The sequence below is a fragment of the Ylistrum balloti genome, unplaced genomic scaffold (assembly GCF_031769215.1).
Source record: "Ylistrum balloti isolate Yb309-2 unplaced genomic scaffold, AGI_CSIRO_Ybal_v1 Utg369684, whole genome shotgun sequence".
In the NCBI taxonomy this organism is placed as follows: Eukaryota; Metazoa; Mollusca; class Bivalvia; order Pectinida; family Pectinidae; genus Ylistrum; species Ylistrum balloti.
This window is the reverse complement of record NW_026781923.1, coordinates 787,704-808,547: the sequence shown is the minus strand read 5'-3', so window position 1 is coordinate 808,547 and position 20,844 is coordinate 787,704. Positions and strand designations below refer to the sequence as shown.

Here is a 20,844-nt window from a genome sequence, read left to right as displayed (position 1 = left end):
TTTCTGACTTATTTTGATTTTAACTGGGAAAGTAAATTAATTTTTTTTCTGCAGTCACCAGTATTTGTGACCTCACATCCTTTCTCTTTAGTTTAAGTCAATATGTGTAGTTAAAAGCAAAAGGCATTTCAAGCCTCAAAGATGTGTCCTGTGTAAACATATTTTATAAACTTTTTCAAAATTTTGACATGACATTGGATACAGCATTAACACCAACATTAACAGTTTTTATCATTTTTGCCTATATTCTCTCTAAGTATTAAGGTCAATCAGAAGAAGTCATAATAGTATTTTAAAATTTAATTCTTGCTTTCTTAAAATATGAATCAAGGTCAATTTCTAATCATAGTTCTTTGTTTACATCACTAGAACAAACTGTATTATGATTATGTGCTTTTCAGTTAATAAGAATGAATTATTCAGTGTTTAAACAAATGTGATCTCTGTGCAACCTTTCACTGTAATTATAATTTCATTTTCAAGCTTTGTCTGGCTTCATCCTTAGAACATGCTTACCAATTTTACAAATTTGACCCTGTTGAACATAGATGTGGATCAAGGTCATTTCTGTGTATAAAATTTGAAGGCTTCATCCCAGTCCTGCTAGACCATTAAGGTTCTAGGCTTTTCTAGTGACTTCTTTTTAGGTGTCTGAACAAGTGTTACTTTGAATAGGCGCTAAGTTTAATTCTTTCTGCAAACTTTCACAAGCTTACCGAGGAACCTATACTTAACGTGACCCAAGAATAAAGTACTTATCAAGTCCTCAGATGCAGTAATGTAAAGAGAACATTGACAGACAATAGACAATGTGCCACAGCAAAAGTATCAGATCACAGGCAATCATGCAAGCTGAGCTAGAAATAATAAAGACAAAAGTAAGTTAAAGAATTGTGTTTATCTCCGTGAAAATTCCACTCACTAATACAAATCTTTATATACATTATAGCAAATAAACAACTAAATGGTTCTGATAGAGACATACTGCAGAAATCACTACTTTTGTGATACACAATTGTGTACTAATGTATGTTGTGAATCACTAAATTAATAAGTTATATAAAATTTAAAGAAGCACTATTAGAACTATTAACTAAAAATGAAACTTGCTTGTTGCTCATTACAGATTGTATTGTACATATATAACAACAATGAATTCATTTACTTCATGTAAATAGACATTTGCCACAATGATCATGGAGAACCTTCAAATGAAGTTTGAGAAAATTCCAAAAAATAGTGATACAAACTTTCATTGTCAAAATCAAAGATCACCATCTGCCATTCATTTCATTTTTTGTGATCAGTCTCAAAACCAAAAGTGCACAACTATGAACGTAGGGGAACCTCCATCAACCATTTTGGTTTTTTCATCAGTTCAAAAAGTGGCAATGCATGTCGAGAAATTGGAAAATGAATCAATTATCAACTTAATTATGCAATATCCCTTGTAAGTTTTTAGATCATTCAAATCCATATTATGTTCAAATTTTCAAAATAAATTGACGAAATGAACAAATTATTAACCTCACAGGACAATCGTTCAGCTACAAATACTACAAAGCCTGGTGAATGCATTTTTTAAAAATTTTCGCAGATATTTGTTAAGGAGGCTACAGTATGTCACCAGAACACTGACGTTCATTGGTGAGACAGTGCCAAGCCATACAAACAGTTACAGAATATGGAAAACCTGTAACCAACCATATAAACAGCTTAAATTTTGTCTTATACCATATATATTAATTATCAGGCAGTATGTAGAATGTGGAAATCTGTTCTAGTATACATACATGTATTACACTATATACCAAGTCAGTAATTATACACTGCATATGTTGCTCTTACAAATGTATAATACACAGATAAGCATAGATTCAATATATATCCTTGTTTTAACAGCAGATTGCAATTTTTCAGAAGCTCTGAGTATACTATTTTTTAAATTAGAAAATCATACATATATTTTAGTAATTTACATCACTATTGTGTATCAACTGGTCCCTTAACCATTGTAATTATCTCTAAACCTTGAGAATATGTCAGGTGTCCTCTGTAGGAATTTTGGGATCACTTACAATGAAAATCAAGGATTAAGTTTATTTGGAATGTAAACCTTGACCTTTACTGATGTCAAGGTTAACAAAATAGTATTACGGATGTCTTTTATTAAAATTTTCTCCTAAACATAAAAAATGAATGCAAATAGTATTGAGCAAAAGCTTCCCTTATATCTCCAGGAGGTAGTTTTGAGATTTCTTTGAAGTACATTTTTTAACCTTCCTCCGGGGTATAAAATGATGTATAGAATCAGTCTATCCCAGTGACACATCATCTTTCCATGGCATCAGAAAATTTAGTTTTATTTCAAATTGTTTGTTTTCCATTGTAAATGGAATATATATCAATATAAATTTACAAGTCTGTAGACTTTATTTCATAAAATCACAAATCACGAAGATGCTAGATCTTTCCATGAAGAAGCCATGCTTGAATTTTATGCCAGTTGGAGTGTTCCTATAAAACTAACAGATCAATGTGGAAATATAACCATAGGAACAGATGGACATTGGTAGAATTTCTTTAAGAACATTAAAAAACCCCATTCCATCAAGAAGTCAGTTTTTTTCTAGATAAGGAAAGACAACTGCATCAGCATACAACATTGCTAACACAGCAAAAACAATATCAGACAAATATCATTTTTAACCTCAAAATCTTGCAATATCATATATATGTACAAGGTTTTAAGAGACAAATGATGTTCTTTCTGATTTTAAGCTCATTATATTGATAAGTTCTTAAAAATGTCTCTCATCTTATTTAATATTATTTATAATGGCTCTTTGGTTCTTGAATAGCTCTATTCATGACAACTAAGAAAACCTTCAGGTTATGAAGGGTTATACTTTGGCCCCTAAATATATAAGCATCACTTATTTTTGATATGTGTATTGTTAAAAAGAAGGCATCTTTCAGAAATATAATTTTTTTTATCTTTACAAATACCGAAATACTTTAGAGACATTATTAAACATGTAAACATATATCAATATTGAGTTTGAATTTCAAATGTGAACCACTGGATTAACATTACAGATAAATATAGCCAAAGACAAGGTGATAACTAATACTGATTCTCCTGTACACTAGCACACACAGCACACACCAGAAGTTTACAAATGTTGTAGTAATGATATTAAAATTTTAAACACAAAATATTCTACAACAAAAGAAAATAAAGATGAAGTGATTCTCATGTCTATAAACACATAAAAAAACATGATATAATGCACCAGTAATTCCGGCTTGATGAATATTGTTCGAAAGAAAAGGGTTGAAGCTACAAAATTTTTATTACAAAAATAATATCAAAAAAATGGAATGAAATTACAAAACGAAAAATTGAAAATAATCATGATAATAAATATTGCCATTTGATTTATTATGTACTGGTATAGGTGACTTTGGTTAACAGAAAGCTGAGGAAGCTGTTATTGGTAGCCTACCTGTTCAAACCAAGTACCAATTCTCCCCAATCTTATGGAAATGTTTGTTATATAATGTTAATATACACATAACTTGCCAACTTATTAATTACAAATTTTCAGAACAAATTATGTATATATCTTATTGAAAAATCTTTGTGTAAAAAACCCCACAATATTACTCTCAATATGTGTAACAGCAACTATTGGCAAGATTAGGTACAGTAACCAGTACTGTTCAGGGAAATCTGACACCAGATGTCACTAGGTACAGTGACCAGTACTGTTCAGGGAAATCTGACACCAGATGTCACTAGTTACAGTGACCAGTACTGTTCAGGGAAATCTGACACCAGATGTCACTAGGTACAGTGACCAGTACTGTTCATGGAAATCTGACACCAGATGTCACTAGTTACAGTGACCAGTACTGTTCAGGGAAATCTGACACCAGATGTCACTAGTTACAGTGACCAGTACTGTTCAGGGAAATCTGACACCAGATGTCACTAGGTACAGTGACCAGTACTGTTCAGGGAAATCTGACACCAGATGTCACTAGTTACAGTGACCAGTACTGTTCATGGAAATCTGACACCAGATGTCACTAGTTACAGTGACCAGTACTGTTCAGGGAAATCTGACACCAGATGTCACTAGTTACAGTGACCAGTACTGTTCAGGGAAATCTGACACCAGATGTCACTAGGTACAGTGACCAGTACTGTTCAGGGAAATCTGACACCAGATGTCACTAGTTACAGTGACCAGTACTGTTCAGGGAAATCTGACACCAGATGTCACTAGTTACAGTGACCAGTACTGTTCAGGGAAATCTGACACCAGATGTCACTAGGTACAGTGACCAGTACTGTTCAGGGAAATCTGACACCAGATGTCAGTAGGCACAGTGACCATGAATTGTTAAATATTGATATGGACAAAGAGGCTAGCATGGCTGCATCCATCATTCATCATACAAGTTATTTACCCTTATGGTTCCAACAGTTACTGCATCACAAGTATAGATAATAGAAAAGTTAAGAATGTGATACCTATGGTAACTATTGAATCCTGAATGTGGTAATACACTTCAGGTACAATGGCAGACAAAGGTATCGCTATGTAATAGTCTGGTGTCAGGATAGAAGCAGAATCTTTATATAGTATATAGTCTCCAAATGTTGAAACAGATGCCTTAATGATATGGTAGTCAGGTGCAAGAACAGAAATTGTGTTTTCTGTTGTACGAGGGCTTATTGGTAAATTTTGAGACTCTTATTTAAGAGCTTGACTTTTGGTGTACATACTGCATTAGTTTTCAACATAATCACCTTCAGTATCTATACACTTTTGCCACCGATATTTAAGAGCCTCAATGCCGCTTTCAAACAAGTCATTTTTTTGACTCTTTGGAAAGTCCTGCACTGCATGTATGATGTCATCATCTGACCGAAAGTGGGTACTAGAAATGGCCTTTTTCAATTTTGGAAAGTCTGATGGAACGAGATCAGATGAATTAGGCAGATGCTTCAAAGCTATAATCATTGATGGTAGACATGGCAATGACAGACTTGTGAAAAGTGGCATTGTTCTAATGGAACAACACACCTTTACCTTTGTTTTCTGCAGCTCTTGATTTTAAATTTTCTCAAAACAGCCTAAGAAGTGATGCATATGTGCCATTGTTTGTTTCTTTTGCAGATAATCTACCATCAGAACATCACCAGCATCCCAGAAAACTGAGGCCATAACCTTTCCAGTGCACGGATCAGTCTGTCTTCTTTGCCGGAGGTGAATCAGGTTACTTTCATTGTTTAGACTGCAGTTTGGCCTCTGGAGTGAAATGATGGAACCACTTTTCATCCATAGTCGCAAAGCTCTGCAGAAAGTTAGGAGGATCTACCTCTGAAAGGTTCATATTAGCATGCAACAAAGTCTGTCTGGTGGGCTTCTGATCAACCGCCAGAAGTCTTGGTACCAAAAGGGCAGAGAGCTTTTTCATTGCAAATTCTTCCATAAGAAGGGAAGGTATTCTTTCCTGTGAAATCCCAACTGTACTGGCTATATATCTCTGTAACTCGCCTGTCAGCTGTAACAATATCATGGACTTAATTGACCATTTCCGGGGTTGCAATAGTGACAGGCCTACGAGGACGGACCTTTTCACTGTTGCATATGAAGGAGCAACATTCCCTAGCGCTGCTACCATATCAGTATGGTTCTAATCCTTTCTTATGCAAATACTTAATCACTGCTCTTTCAGCGATTTTGACCATTTCACAAAAGCCACTTGCCTTGTTAAACTTTCGAGTGCTACCTCATCAACATGAACTGACTAAATGACACCCGTCTTCAGATTCTTAGACTTAAACAGTCACAGAAATAGTAGAGCTGAAAAAAACATACCAACTTAACTTCTTCAAGCACTAAAGCAGAAACAGGTGTCAATGTATCAAGTACAATGTCAGAAACAGCTGTCAATGTATCAGGTACTAAGGCAGAAACAGGTGTCAATGTATCAAGTACAGGGGCAGAGACAGGTGTCAATGTATCAAGTACAGGGGCAGAGACAGGTGTCAATGTATCAAATACTAAGGCAGAAACAGGTGTTAATGTATCAGGTATTCAGGCAGAAACAGGTGTCAATGTATCAGGTATTCAGGCAGAAACAGGTGTCAATGTATCAGGTACTAAGACAGAAACAGGTGTCAATGTATCAAATACTAAGGCAGAGACAGCTGTCAATGTATCAAATACTAAGGCAGAAACAGGTGTCAATGTATCAAGTACTGAGGCAGAGACAGGTGTCAATATATCAAGTACAGGGGCAGAGACAGGTGTCAATGTATTAGGTACTGAGGCAGAAACAGATGTTAATGTATCAGGTATTCAGGCAGAAACAGGTGTCAATGTATCAGGTACAATGTCAGAAACAGGTGTCAATGCATCAGGTACTTAGGCAGAAACAGGTGTCAATGTATCAGGTATTCAGGCAGAAACAGGTGTCAGTGTATCAGGTACTAAGGCAGAAACAGGTGTCAATGTATCAAATACTAAGGCAGAGACAGCTGTCAATGTATCAAATACTAAGGCAGAAACAGGTGTCAATGTATCAAGTACTGAGGCAGAGACAGGTGTCAATGTATCAAGTACAGGGGCAGAGACAGGTGTCAATGTATTAGGTACTGAGGCAGAAACAGATGTTAATGTATTAGGTATTCAGGCAGAAACAGGGTGTCAATGTATCAGGTACAATGTCAGAAACAGGTGTCAATGCATCAGGTACTTTGGCAGAAACAGGTGTCAATGTATCAGATACTTAGGCAAAAACAGGTGTCAATGTATCAGGTATCAAGGCAGAAACAGGTGTCAATGTATCAAGTACAATGTCAGAAACAGATGTCAATGTATCAGGTACTGAGGCAGAAACAGGTGTCAATGTATCAGGTACAATGTCAGAAACAGGTGTCAATGTATCAGGTACTGAGGCAGAAACAGGTGTCAATGTATCAGGTATCAAGGCAGAAACAGATGTCAATGTATCAGGTACTAAGGCAGAAACAGGTGTCAATGTATTAGGTATCAAGGCAGAAACAGGTGTCAATGTATCATGTATCAAGGCAGAAACAGGTGTCAATGTATCTGGTACTAAGGCAGAAACAGGTGTCAATGTATCAGATACTTAGGCAGAAACAGGTGTCAATGTATCAGGTATCAAGGCAGAAACAGGTGTCAATGTATCAGGTACAATGTCAGACACAGGTGTCAATGTATCAGGTACTGAGGCAGAAACAGGTGTCAATGTCAGGTACCAAGGCAGAAACAGGTGTCAATGTATTAGGTATCAAGGCAGAAACAGGTGTCAATGTATTAGGTATCAAGGCAGAAACAGGTGTCAATGTATCAGGTACTTAGGCAGAAACAGGTGTCAATGTATCAGGTATCAAGGCAGAAACAGGTGTCAATATATCAGGTACTTAGGCAGAAACAGGTGTCAATGTGTCAGGTACAGAGGCAGAGACAGGTGTCAATGTATCAGGTACTAAGGCAGACACAGGTGTCAATGTATCAGGTATCAAGGCAGAAACAGGTGTCAATGTATCAGGTACTTAGGCAGAAACAGGTGTCAATGCATCAGGTACTTAGGCAGAAACAGGTGTCAATGTATCAGATACTTAGGCAGAAACAGGTGTCAATGTATCAAGGCAGAAACAGGTGTCAATGTATCAAGGCAGAAACAGGTGTCAATGTATCAGGTACAATGTCAGAAACAGATGTCAATGTATCAGGTACTGAGGCAGAAACAGGTGTAAATGTATCAGGTATCAAGGCAGAAACAGGTGTCAATGTATCAGGTACTTAGGCAGAAACAGGTGTCAATGTATCAGGTACTAAGGCAGAAACAGGTGTCAATGTATTAGGTATCAAGGCAGAAACAGGTGTCAATGTATCAGGTATCAAGGCAGAAACAGGTGTCAATGTATCAGGTACTAAGGCAGAAACAGGTGTCAATGTATCAGGTACTAAGGCAGAGACAGGTGTCAATGTATCAGGTATCAAGGCAGAAACAGGTGTCAATGTATCAGGTACTAAGGCAGAAACAGGTGTCAATGTATCAGGTACTAAGGCAGAAACAGGTGTCAATGTATCAGGTACAATGTCAGAAACAGGTGTCAATGTATCAGGTATCAAGGCAGAAACAGGTGTCAATGTATCAGGTACTTAGGCAGAAACAGGTGTCAATGTATCAGGTACTTAGGCAGAAACAGGTGTCAATGTATCAGGTACTTAGGCAGAAACAGGTGTCAATGTATCAGGTATCAAGGCAGAAACAGGTGTCAATGTATCAGGTACAATGTCAGAAACAGGTGTCAATGTATCAGGTACTTAGGCAGAAACAGGTGTCAATGTATCAGGTATCAAGGCAGAAACAGGTGTCAATGTATCAGGTACTTAGGCAGAAACAGGTGTCAATGTGTCAGGTACAAGGCAGAAGATGCATTTCATATGCATCATAGACAAGTAATTCACATACACAGCTATTTGCTACAAACTACATATAAGAACAAGTGTGGATTGATCTGAATGTACATATTCTATTTCCATCACTGATCATTCAGGTCAAGGTCATGTACTCATCATTCTTATCACTTAATGTCAAGGCCATGTCACCATCAATTTTCCACCCTTGTTTTTTTATTAGATTTACATGTCAAAAGTAAAAAAGTCTCAAAAGTTATCCTTGTCTTAATCACTTTGGTATATGCAGACAGACTAGCTTGTCTAAAAATGTTCAATTCTCTGTGCCAAACATTTTCCAACAAGTTTATCCATAGTCATAGTTTTTCGCAAACTCAGCATTAATTTACTTTGCACTGTTTCAGGATAATAAATATACTTTTTTAACTTTAAAAACAGAGAGAGCCCAGATATGAGACACAAAGGTGTAAAGGAGACCTTGTTGTGGTGGGAAATAGGATGGCTACACAATCAATAACACTAATATCAAAAGACAATGCCATCACTACATACATCATTTTCCAATTTCAAAGAGAACTGCAGCAAACATTTTTCCGCATTCATTGTGATATCTCTGTAAAATCTCAAACAAATATGTGAGATTTGTTTTGAACTGTGAAACACTACAATTTCTCTCTTAATAACAAACAATTCTTCCCGATGAATAAAAATTGAACTATTCAGCTAGGAAAAATTTAGACTACTGTGTAAAATCTCAAACAAATATGTGAGATTTGTTTTGAACTGTGAAACACTACGATTTCTCTCTTTATAACAAGCATTTCTTCCTGATGAATAAAAATTTAACTATTCAGCTAGGAAAAATTTAGACTACAATGTACAAATGTTGACAACCAGAATGTGTATTAATTCCTAATATCACATATGATATATCTATTATAACTAAAATATAAATGTGGTAACTATATAAACAGTGTCAATGAAAGAGCAAGGGTTAGGTCTGATATATATACAACATCCAAAATCAAATATTTAACACTAGACAATTCTCATATTGTATAGAGGGTCACATTACACCATGAGACAAAATTACAACATGTGAAATAATTTTGATTGAATGGAAAAAAATGTGTTTTGTTATTTATTACAGGATTCACCTTATTGGTACAATAATAGATTTCATTGTCATAAAAGTAACCCACCCCCAACCTCCTCATTCCCTGAAAGAAATATTTTTGATTTTGAATATGAATTTAGGATGTTGCTAACATATATCACGTTCTATCATTACAATTTACTCCTATTATATATCAAAATATCATATTTGTAATGGTGAACAAACATGTATTAAGTACCTAGTAGAATTTAAATGCTGGTAGAAACAGGGCCTATTCCAGGACAAGGAACTGGTTAGATACAGTATCTATCGTTTCTCTCTAAATCTAAATTCCAAAACCGCCATTTTCACTTATCATTTTAGTTCAATCCTGGAAAAGTTTGGCTCAAAATTAAAGATAAGAGATGATATAATACAAACACCATGACATATGATGGAAATGACAGAGACATACAAGCCACACGGTGAGAAAAATTACTGTAGAAAGATACAGACGGTAAAATAGTGGTGTAGAAAGTTCTTCAATGTGACAGATAATCTAGTCACTGCTTGTTTTAATAGAAAATCTACCTACAGTATTTTGTAATTAGAAATGTTACAGAAAAAGTTAGGAGACATTAAAAGTCTATCATTTCTTATTGATAAATTAAACTATAATATTTTCCAAACAAGCAGAATTCACCTAAAAAGGCATTTTATCATACATTTAATGATCAAAAGACATATGTGGTCTGATGTGGTGTGTTTATGTAATAAAATGTGACTGAACAGTATATAGGAATTCTTTAATAATAGAGATTACCAATGATATAATGCAGTATTGCTGGTATCAAATATGGTTTAATCCCAGGATAAGTTGAGCTCAAACTAGATCATCAAATATGAAAACTGAACCCCTACTTTAGATTTTTGCTACAATTACTTAACCATCTAACAACAGCTTGCGCCTGACCCTTTACTTTTCCCACTCAAGATTGCAAATGAATAAACTAAACTGGAAATGTCACATTTGAAGAGAATCATTCATGTGAAAAATATTCCCAATTTCCATCTCAATAGGCCTAATTCAATCAACCATCTATCTGATGCACATACAATGTGTTTATACAGTATGTTAAATATAAGCTTGGGAAAATTTCAACTTACAAAAGAAATAAAAAAAAAAACAAAAAAATAAAAACAAAATAAATGGAGCTAGAGTATGCTGATATGCTGATTATAAATAGGGTTTATGTAAAATAAAGCTAACATTTAATACTGATATTCACTGGCAAATATTACTACTGCAATTTAATTTCTTGTAATAAACCACCTCCTTATTCACCAATAACATACCTAGTATTTTGGAACAAGTGTTTGATAAAGGTTATACTTGAGTATTCAACTGAATTATTCTAAAAAAAATCCATACTTTTAAAAGTTTCTTAGAATATGCAGAAATACAAATCTTACGGTGAAAAAAATCTGAGGATCTTAGATACAAATGTTTGCACTAAGAAGGAAAATTGATCATGTCTTTTTCAAAAGCGCCAACAAGCACTCTGTATTGCTAGACAATATAATCCCAAACTACTTCAATAACATGAAAAGTTTTGTTGTTCATATCACCATTAGCATACCAATTAAGTCTGGTATTGAAAAAATTGACAATCAAACATGACTTAAATTTTCAACATCTGATTGTATCTATCCTATTTGTATATTACTTCACAAATCACAAAGCATCTCCAAACCGGTATATACAGTGTTACCACCTTTGTCATCCCATATTTGACCATAGCCCTTAAAAAGCAAGAGTGACAATGTGTTTTACAGAGTTATTGAAAAGACCACATACTTCAATGATATTCCATGTTATGTTAAAACATGAATTTTACTAATAATATTAGAGCCAAAAAGGTGTTGAACTTTTTAATACTGATCTGATCAAAATTGAAGAAATATGCGGTGATTCTGGCGCTTTTCAGGATCTGAGCAGATCATGATATGGTCAATATCAGGTTGACTTGATGAAGTTAGGTGAGTTAGTGACACTGTATATAATTGTTCAATTATAACATCTAATGTTTACATACATCAATGTACAAATTCTGATATCAAAAATTTTACTTCATAAAAGGGTGTGTCATAGTTGTGTGTCCATTGTTAAAAATTAACACAATAAAGTGTAGCCAGGTAAAATGATGTTACTATGATACAGGTAATGCTACAGTTATTGTCAGTTTCACTGCCACATGCTGGTTAAGATTGCTGTCTCTTTAAAGTGTGATCAGGAATAATAAAAAGGAGGAAAAAGTACAATTCTTATTCAGAAAGTGCATCTTGTACATGAATACAAGTAGAAACTGTACACAATAGTAAAGTCTTTGACATGTGACTGATAATATATTGTATAGGAGCTCCACAGTTGCCTGTGGTTTTACAAGCAACCACAAAGTTATCAGAACCCTGAGGTTGGCTCCGTTGATGGAGACAAAAGTTGGGGTAACTGTGTCTTAGTTGTTTGCCTATAAAACAAATGCAGTTGTTGGAGCACAAATACATATTCAGTAAATCTATACAAGGTGGATAGAACATGTATACATATTCATCGCAGATGTAATACATGTATATATAAATGGCCGACAGAACATCCACACATCAGTATGCTTGGCCACAATAAGATAAAATCCAGACACACAATAATAACAGAGTACATATAGAATTTATATTACAAACATAACAATAAACAATAACACTTTGCTCAAATCTGAAATTTCTTCAAACCTCACCACACAGTGTTCAGTAAATGTTTTTTTTTTGTTTTGCTTTTTTTCTAAATGACTCTAATTTTCCAGGTTTTAAGGGCCAAAATAATGATTCAACGGGATATAATTTTTACAAAAGTCATGAAATTATCTCTGTTCCAAACATTAAAACTTCATCGACCAACAGCATTGATTGGAACTTTGAGGCAGTCTGTACAGTATATACAGAAATTGACCGTGTATATGAGGTTTGATGATGATCTCAGACCTGTATTAAACATCTGACACAAGGTCTTTCATCCTGAGAATAGTCGGCAAATCTGTCAAACTTGAACCAATAATAACTTTAAAATATCAGAACACCTTTCCTTTCCACTTAAAACAATAACAAGATTGTTTATTATTTTAGTCTTTTTTCTTTCTACTCTAAAAACTGATAAAGATCTGCATATTTTTTTCCCTTTTTTCTCCAATACAAGAATTATTGTAATAAGCATTTATACTATATTCTTTCATTTTCTGACAATGTCTTTCACGGGAAACAACCAAATTTGCCATATCTAATTTGATTAGCTGAAGTCTTTGGTTTAATGTTTGTTACAATGTAACCTACAGATAATACAATATAAACATATTATCAAATAACACAATCAGGAGTTACTGCATTGTAGTATTTTTAGTCTCTTTCAACAAGTTCTGAAATTTTGTTTTCAAAGGTGATAATTCTTGTGATCCCTTCATTTTATCATTTCTATATCATAAGAACTTGGAAAGTTTTCAAAATTGAGACTTAATCAGAGATATATTGTTCAACATATTAAATCACACTACTGTATACCATAAAACTTTCCTCATTTTTGCCCCATAAGAAAATGGCAAATCTAATAAGGTAGAAACAGTTTTTGTATGACTTATCCAAAATTTAATGTATGGTTTGGGCAATCTTAGACATGTCAAAAATATCTCTTTTGTCAAAGAGCAGTTTCCCAGATAAAAAGTTTCACAATAAATTGCTATTAGTGCATACTATCTAAGAGGCGCTGTTGATAATTTGACATGAGCAGGAATTAATGGGTTTTTAAATTGTTCCTGAATTATAATCAACAATGTTTTGTATATCACTAATTTTATCTCTGTCTGGTCCCCTACATATGTGATATTTATTTTATATTCATAATAGCAACAAATGTTGTTGATATAGTTGTTAACTCTGCACAAACATCTCTGATATTAAATGCAGATTTGGTCGGGAAAATTCTGTTAAAACTCTGGACACTAACCAGTCTGATTATGGTAGTAACAGACTTATAGTTAAGAAATATACTGATGATGGATGTACCAGAACTAGATTATCTAACCCTCTGCAAGTCATTTGGTGGGGCCAGAGACGAACACTTTGCCTAATTGTCCTTGGTGAGACCAAAGATTAACACTATGCCTGATGTCCTGGGCAAGACCAAACAGTAACACTGCCCGCCCCATGTAATGAGGTGGAACCAGAGAAAAAACTACATCCCATGTCCTGCAGTGTTACAAGGGGCTAACATGATGCCCTATGTGTTTTAGTGGGAACAGAGACTGATATCACGTCCCATGTGTTTTAGTGGGAACAGAGACTGATATCACGTCCCATGTGTTTTAGTGGGAACAGAGACTGATATCACGTCCCATGTGTTTTAGTGGGAACAGAGACTGATATCACGTCCCATGTGTTTTAGTGGGAACAGAGACTGATATCACGTCCCATGTGTTTTAGTGGGAACAGAGACTGATATCACGTCCCATGTGTTTTAGTGGGAACAGAGACTGATATCACGTCCCATGTGTTTTAGTGGGAACAGAGACTGATATCACGTCCCATGTGTTTTAGTGGGAACAGAGACTGATATCACGCCCCATGTGTTTTAGTGGGAACAGAGACTGATATCACGTCCCATGTGTTTTAGTGGGAACAGAGACTGATATCACGTCCCATGTGTTTTAGTGGGAACAGAGACTGATATCACGTCCCATGTGTTTTAGTGGGAACAGAGACTGATATCACGTCCCATGTGTTTTAGTGGGAACAGAGACTGATATCACGTCCCATGTGTTTTAGTGGGAACAGAGACTGATATCACGTCCCATGTGTTTTAGTGGGAACAGAGACTGATATCACGTCCCATGTGTTTTAGTGGGAACAGAGACTGATATCACGTCCCATGTGTTTTAGTGGGAACAGAGACATAAACTAACATTAATACCTATATCCAATGATGGTAGAATCTAGCCATTACAAATGATGAACATCACTGTTAGAAACTCTACTTTACTTATGGCTATATTGCCCTTTTTTCAGAAACAAATTTCTTTTTGGATAGAAGTCAAAATTGTTAGGTATATATCTTACATTTTAAACAAATAAAAAAGTTTTCAGTTGAATTTTGAATATCAAATCTTCTATTTAATCATCACACTTAAATTTTAGATTCAACATGAACAATTTTACACTCATGATTTCACTTCCACTCCTAGAGTTAAATGAACAGTATCTTTTTCTACTGAATCAGAAATAGTTCTGAAATAGTTTTTGGTATATTAGATGTTTGTGACATTTATGAAGATTTAACCAAGTTTTGTGAATGCACAAGCATTAAATTTGGAATCACCATGACCACAAACACTTTATTCAGGCTCTCTTGAAAAACCGATCATGGCAACAACATCCAGGCCTAGGACATATCCCAACATTTTAAGTACATTATGTGATAACTAACAAAGCTATAATGAAGTTATATCTAATCTATCAGCTATGTCGTTACATGTACAACAAAGTCATTGCTTTTAACAGTGTTAAAAAGAATCAAGGGTTATCTCCCTTCTGGTATACCACCAGTACACATCAGGAAACATGCTTTCTGCTGTCTTAAAATCTCTTATCATTGAAAAAAGTTCTATTGAACTAGTGTAAAACTGTACCAAACATGAATTAAAAAAGCTCACTGATTGGATATTTACATAACAGTAACACTTCAATCCCACATGGGGTCACAGGGTCACAAAATACATTTCTCAAACGCTGTTCATATCCTTCTGTAACAGAAAGCATGGTATGATATAACATTATCCTTATGAAGGATAAACTTGCAAAATTTCAGCACCTCTTACATATCTGTGAATTTATCACAACAAATCTATAGTTACTATCTACATAACTAGATATTATATATACAAGAAGAAATAAAACTTCTGTATCAAGCTTATAGATAACAACAGATTGTTTTAATCAGATGAATTGGACCACTGATGTAGATATATAAATGATGACCAATTAAGTTGTTTAACGGTGCACACTGCTGTTGTAAATATTGTTTATAGCATTTCAGCAGACTGTAAACTGTGTGAAAACACTAAAAGTTGAAATAACTTTGGACCCTAACCTGATCCCATATGGGTGTAGGTTGTTAGCTTACAACATCATTCTTAGAATCAATTAAGTATGTCTGTTCATCCGATGGACAACATTGGGGGTCCTCGTTGTCCTCTTCTGAAGTTACCTTGACATCAATCTTGACATCATGGTCTTTGCAAGCTCCCGTTTTTTCATCAGTCGAAGGAAAACTCCATCCCGAATCCTTACTGTCTGTATGCGACAGTTTGGAGTTTGACATGCCAGAGCTGACAGTGCGACTAGCCTCGCTGATGGTTATAGAAGGTTTAGAGATATCAGGGGAGCTGTGACGAAGCATGTTATCAGAGGAGCTAGCATGGGAAATCAATGTGGCTTTTTTCCATTCTTTATTGAATGTTTCATCTTCTGCATTTGCCAGTTTGTTCTTGGATCTTCCCATTAATGTAGCCCGACGTGCAGCGATGTAGTGCCCTCGTCCTATCTTAATGAAGAGCAAAGGTGAGACCGCTCGGATGGTGAAGTCAGGAATGTATGGTTTAGTCTTCACATACACACTATCTGTGTTACTGTCTGGGACAAAGGCCCCCTCTGCAACATCTGTACATGTAAACATAATCAATGTTATGACATTCTCATTAACATATTCTACACAATAACTTGCACCAACCATAAACTAGTAAATGTTTGTAAAACACCAATGCCCCTGCTTATTTGCCAGTTATAAGTATCTGGTGAGAGGTCTTTCCAGATATAACATAAGATTCAAAACTGGACAGGATAGGACAGATGGCCGAAGGCAACACTGGATAGGACAGATGGCCGAAGGCAACACTGGATAGGGCAGATTGCCTAAGGCAACACTGGATAGGGCAGATGGCCGAAGGCAACACTGGATAGGGCAGATGGCCTAAGGCAACACTGGATGCCTTGTAATAAAATGACATGGAAAGTCTGGGGCATAAAAATACAAAAATAATGTTATGCTTCTGAGAAATTGGTTTGTGTTTTTTTGTTTGCTGAGAGGTAAGGGTCACTTTGGAGAGATGTCTCCTTGTAGTAGCTGGTAGTTACCTCAATCAATAACATGGAATTTTGGAGACAAAAGGAAATAAAAGTGTTCTATAAATACAGTGTCTGATTCATTTGCCTGTTTATTTGTACATAATTCAAATTTGTAATATTCATCTTCCTGCATTGCATTAGTCTGCCAGTTCTACCATCATTAAAATAAAATTGAACCAAAATCATGATTCAAAGTACAGGTATATTACGTAAAGTGTGTGTAGAATTGATAAGGTATCCTCATTATTTTTTCAATAAAGAGGAAGGAATGGAAATGTATTGTATAAATGATAGTCAGTTTAAACATATTGTCTATTTATGTGTATTATATAACTCACCCAAAGCCTGGACTCCATAGAAAGAAAATGGTCCCCCGGTAAAACACATCTTCTCAAATCCTACGTTCACTTCCACATGTCCTGCAAGAAGGTTAATCTTCCTAGTAAAAATGTTTAAATCTTGCTTGTTATTACAGGAGATAAACCTAATACTGATAAATCCATCCTGATATTTATTATCAGAATCTCACAACTCTTGCTTACGGAGTCTACACCTAGCAATTAAAAAATTCATGGCATTTTTTTTTTTCTTTTCAAAAATGGCATGCCATAAGAATTTTAAGCACCATCTAATAAATCCTGGAGGCCAACATTTATTTTTCACATAGAGATAAGTGGGTTGTTACAGGATGATTAAAAAGTATTTATTAATGTTTCTAATGAAATTGTTTAATAAATGCGAGGGATAATTGTCAGATGTATGCTAGTACTCTAACATTTTCTCAGTAGTGTGGTACGAGTTTAGGTATCATATACATTATTTCATAAGTGAGAAAGGGATCTGGAGTGAGAAGATTGGCAGTTTAGATTTAATATCAGATTAATAAAATACTGTTTTCATGAATGCATGGAAAGGTATCCAAGTTATGTGATAAATAGAATCTTACATTTGTTACATAAGATTTAAGGAACTTGTCATAAATTTTTCATTATGGAAACCTCATATGACATCAAAATTCAAGTAAGATCCTCCTAGTTCTTTTGAACTACAAACCTTGAAGTATCAGTATAAAGTAGTCACATGGAACTCCATCCTGGTACAAATATTTGAAAGAATCGCTATCATTCAAGTTAGGCTGGTACTCCTCAACAATGTTCTGCTGCAGAAGACGCTTCAATACGTTTTCTGAAATCAGGTCCTCATGAAACAGATCCACAGCTGTAAAAACATAACATCATAACGAGTTAATAAAACAGCAATCTGTTAATGTGCATGGAGAGAATGACAAGGAAAGCTTGATTATAACAACATGGAGAGGGTGACAAGGAAAGCTTGATTATAACAACATTGAGAGGGTGACAAGGAAAGCTTGATTATAACAACATGGAGAGAATGACAAGGAAAGCTTGATTATAACAACATGGAGAGAATGACAAGAAAAGCTTGATTATAACAACATGGAGAGAATGACAAGGAAAGCTTGATTATAACAACATGGAGAGAATGACAAGGAAAGCTTGATTATAACAACATGGAGAGAATGACAAGGAAAGCTTGATTATAACAACATTGAGAGAATGACAAGGAAAACTTGATTATAAAAACATGGAGAGAATGACAAGGAAAACTTGATTATAAAAACATGGAGAGAATGACAAGGAAAGCTTGATTATAACAACATGGAGAGAACGACAAGGAAAGCTTGATTATAACAACATTGAGAGAATGACAAGGAAAACTTGATTATAACAACATGGAGAGAATGACAAGGAAAGCTTGATTATAACAACATGGAGAGAATGACAAGGAAAGCTTGATTATAACAACATGGAGAGAATGACAAGAAAAGCTTGATTATAACAACATTGAGAGGGTGACAAGGAAAGCTTGATTATAACAACATTGAGAGAATGACAAGGAAAACTTGATTATAAAAACATGGAGAGAATGACAAGAAAAGCTTGATTATAACAACATGGAGAGAATGACAAGGAAAGCTTGATTATAACAACATGGAGAGAAAGCTTGATTATAACAACATGAGAGAGAAAGCTTGATTATAACAACATGGAGAGGGTGACAAGGAAAGCTTGATTATAACAACATGGAGAGGGTGACAAGGAAAGCTTGATTATAACAACATGGAGAGGGTGACAAGGAAAGCTTGATTATAACAACATGGAGAGGGGAAAGCTTGATTATAACAACATGGAGAGGGTGACAAGGAAAGCTTGATTATAACAACATGGAGAGAATGACAAGGAAAGCTTGATTATAACAACATTGAGAGGGTGACAAGGAAAGCTTGATTATAACAACATGGAGAGAATGACAAGAAAAGCTTGATTATAACAACATGGAGAGAATGACAAGGAAAGCTTGATTATAACAACATGGAGAGAATGACAAGAAAAGCTTGATTATAACAACATGGAGAGGGTGACAAGGAAAGCTTGATTATAACAACATGGAGAGGGTGACAAGAAAAGCTTGATTATAACAACATGGAGAGAATGACAAGAAAAGCTTGATTATAACAACATGGAGAGAATGACAAGAAAAGCTTGATTATAACAACATGGAGAGGGTGACAAGGAAAGCTTGATTATAACAACATGGAGAGAATGACAAGGAAAGCTTGATTATAACAACATGGAGAGAATGACAAGAAAAGCTTGATTATAACAACATGGAGAGAATGACAAGGAAAGCTTGATTATAACAACATGGAGAGAATGACAAGGAAAGCTTGATTATAACAACATGGAGAGAATGACAAGAAAAGCTTGATTATAACAACATGGAGAGAATGACAAGAAAAGCTTGATTATAACAACATGGAGAGAATGACAAGGAAAGCTTGATTATAACAACATGGAGAGAATGACAAGGAAAGCTTGATTATAACAACATGGAGAGAATGACAAGGAAAGCTTGATTATAACAACATGGAGAGGTGACAAGGATTATAACAACATGGAGAGAATGGTGACAAGAAAAGCTTGATTATAACAACATGGAGAGAATTGATTATAACAACATTATAACAACATGGAGAGAATGACAAGTAAAGCTTGATTATAACAACATGGAGAGTTTGACAAGGAAAGCTTGATTATAACAACATGGAGAGGGTGACAAGGAAAGCTTGATTATAACAACATGGAGAGGGTGACAAGAAAAGCATTTTCCTTTTTGTAATCTAGCCTTGAATTTTCAGTGAGAATTTTCTTATCAGAGATATACAAGGAAAAGGATTACTTACATGTAGAAAGGAAGCGAAATGCTGCAAGGGAAAGCTGAGGTGAGATAAAAGCCTTGTTGTGATCATCAGGTGTGTTGAATATGCTGAAGTCCTGTCTTAATAACTTTCTAGGTGCCTTCTGTCTGTTGTCAGCTGAAACAGAAAATGTTAATCCAAAATCAATTTTCAAGCTTGAATGGTTTGAGAAAACATTCAGAAGACAAACATTGTGTTAATGCCATGTCCTATTTAGTGCTTGTATATCCACATATTGTACACAGTACTAGTGCAATTATGGGATAAAAAAAATTCAAATCAAGATTCCATTATTAATTGGATGTGTAACATATACAAACACATATGTCAAAGGATGAGAATATTTAACTTGTGTCCTGCATGGATTCATTAGCAACAAAATCAAATTGCCTGGCTGGGAAATATTGATAGCCATAACCCTATACCTCAAGGCCTTTATAAAGAGTTTTGATGTTTCCATTGTGTTCAATGTATATCCTCTATAAGGCAACAACATCAACTGTTTGATAGCTGGATTTACCACCCTGTATCAACCAGGGTCATTTTGAGACAGGGTCTCCTGGTAGTAGCTGGTGTCTACTTTAAGAATATATAGGAGGTGTGTGGTATGCAATACAGAGCAATTGGAACTAAGCTTTAAGTGACTTGTTCAAGGACACAACACTTAAGCTTGAGACAGTCCACATCTCAGCATCATGATCATGAGCACTCCAATCTGCCTCAAGTAGATCAAAACCATGTTACACTTCAGATTATTACCTGAGGTTGCTGTCATA

The 20,844-nt window shown here is 35.1% G+C and overlaps 2 protein-coding genes across 2 annotated transcripts in view; one reads left to right on the top strand and one right to left on the bottom strand.

The window, feature by feature from the left end:
* Window positions 1-5,952: 5,952 nt before the first annotated feature.
* On the top strand, window positions 5,953-7,177 carry LOC132564948 (perilipin-4-like). The gene is made up of 2 exons (XM_060229559.1): window positions 5,953-6,442; window positions 6,840-7,177. The coding sequence occupies exons 1-2, from the start codon at window positions 5,953-5,955 to the stop codon at window positions 7,175-7,177; spliced, it is 828 nt and encodes a 275-aa protein (XP_060085542.1).
* Window positions 7,178-15,778: 8,601 nt separating this feature from the next.
* Window positions 15,779-20,844, bottom strand: part of LOC132564937 (metal transporter CNNM4-like) — an 83,874-nt gene continuing 78,808 nt past the window's right edge. Inside the window, exons 6-9 of the mRNA XM_060229550.1 lie at window positions 20,054-20,185; window positions 17,842-18,006; window positions 17,127-17,207; window positions 15,779-16,323 (exon numbers count right to left, since the gene is read on the bottom strand). Of these exons, the coding sequence (XP_060085533.1) occupies window positions 15,779-16,323; window positions 17,127-17,207; window positions 17,842-18,006; window positions 20,054-20,185 (923 nt within the window). The remainder of the gene's footprint in view (window positions 16,324-17,126; window positions 17,208-17,841; window positions 18,007-20,053; window positions 20,186-20,844) is intronic.

Coding starts and splice junctions, on each gene's coding strand:
- LOC132564948 (XM_060229559.1), top strand. CDS start 5,953: ATGTCAGAAACAGCTGTCAATGTATCAGGTACTAAGGCAGAAACAGGT. Junction 6,443..6,839: donor AACAGGTGTCAATGCATCAG/GTACTTAGGCAG, acceptor TCAATGTATCAG/GTATCAAGGCAGAAACAGGT.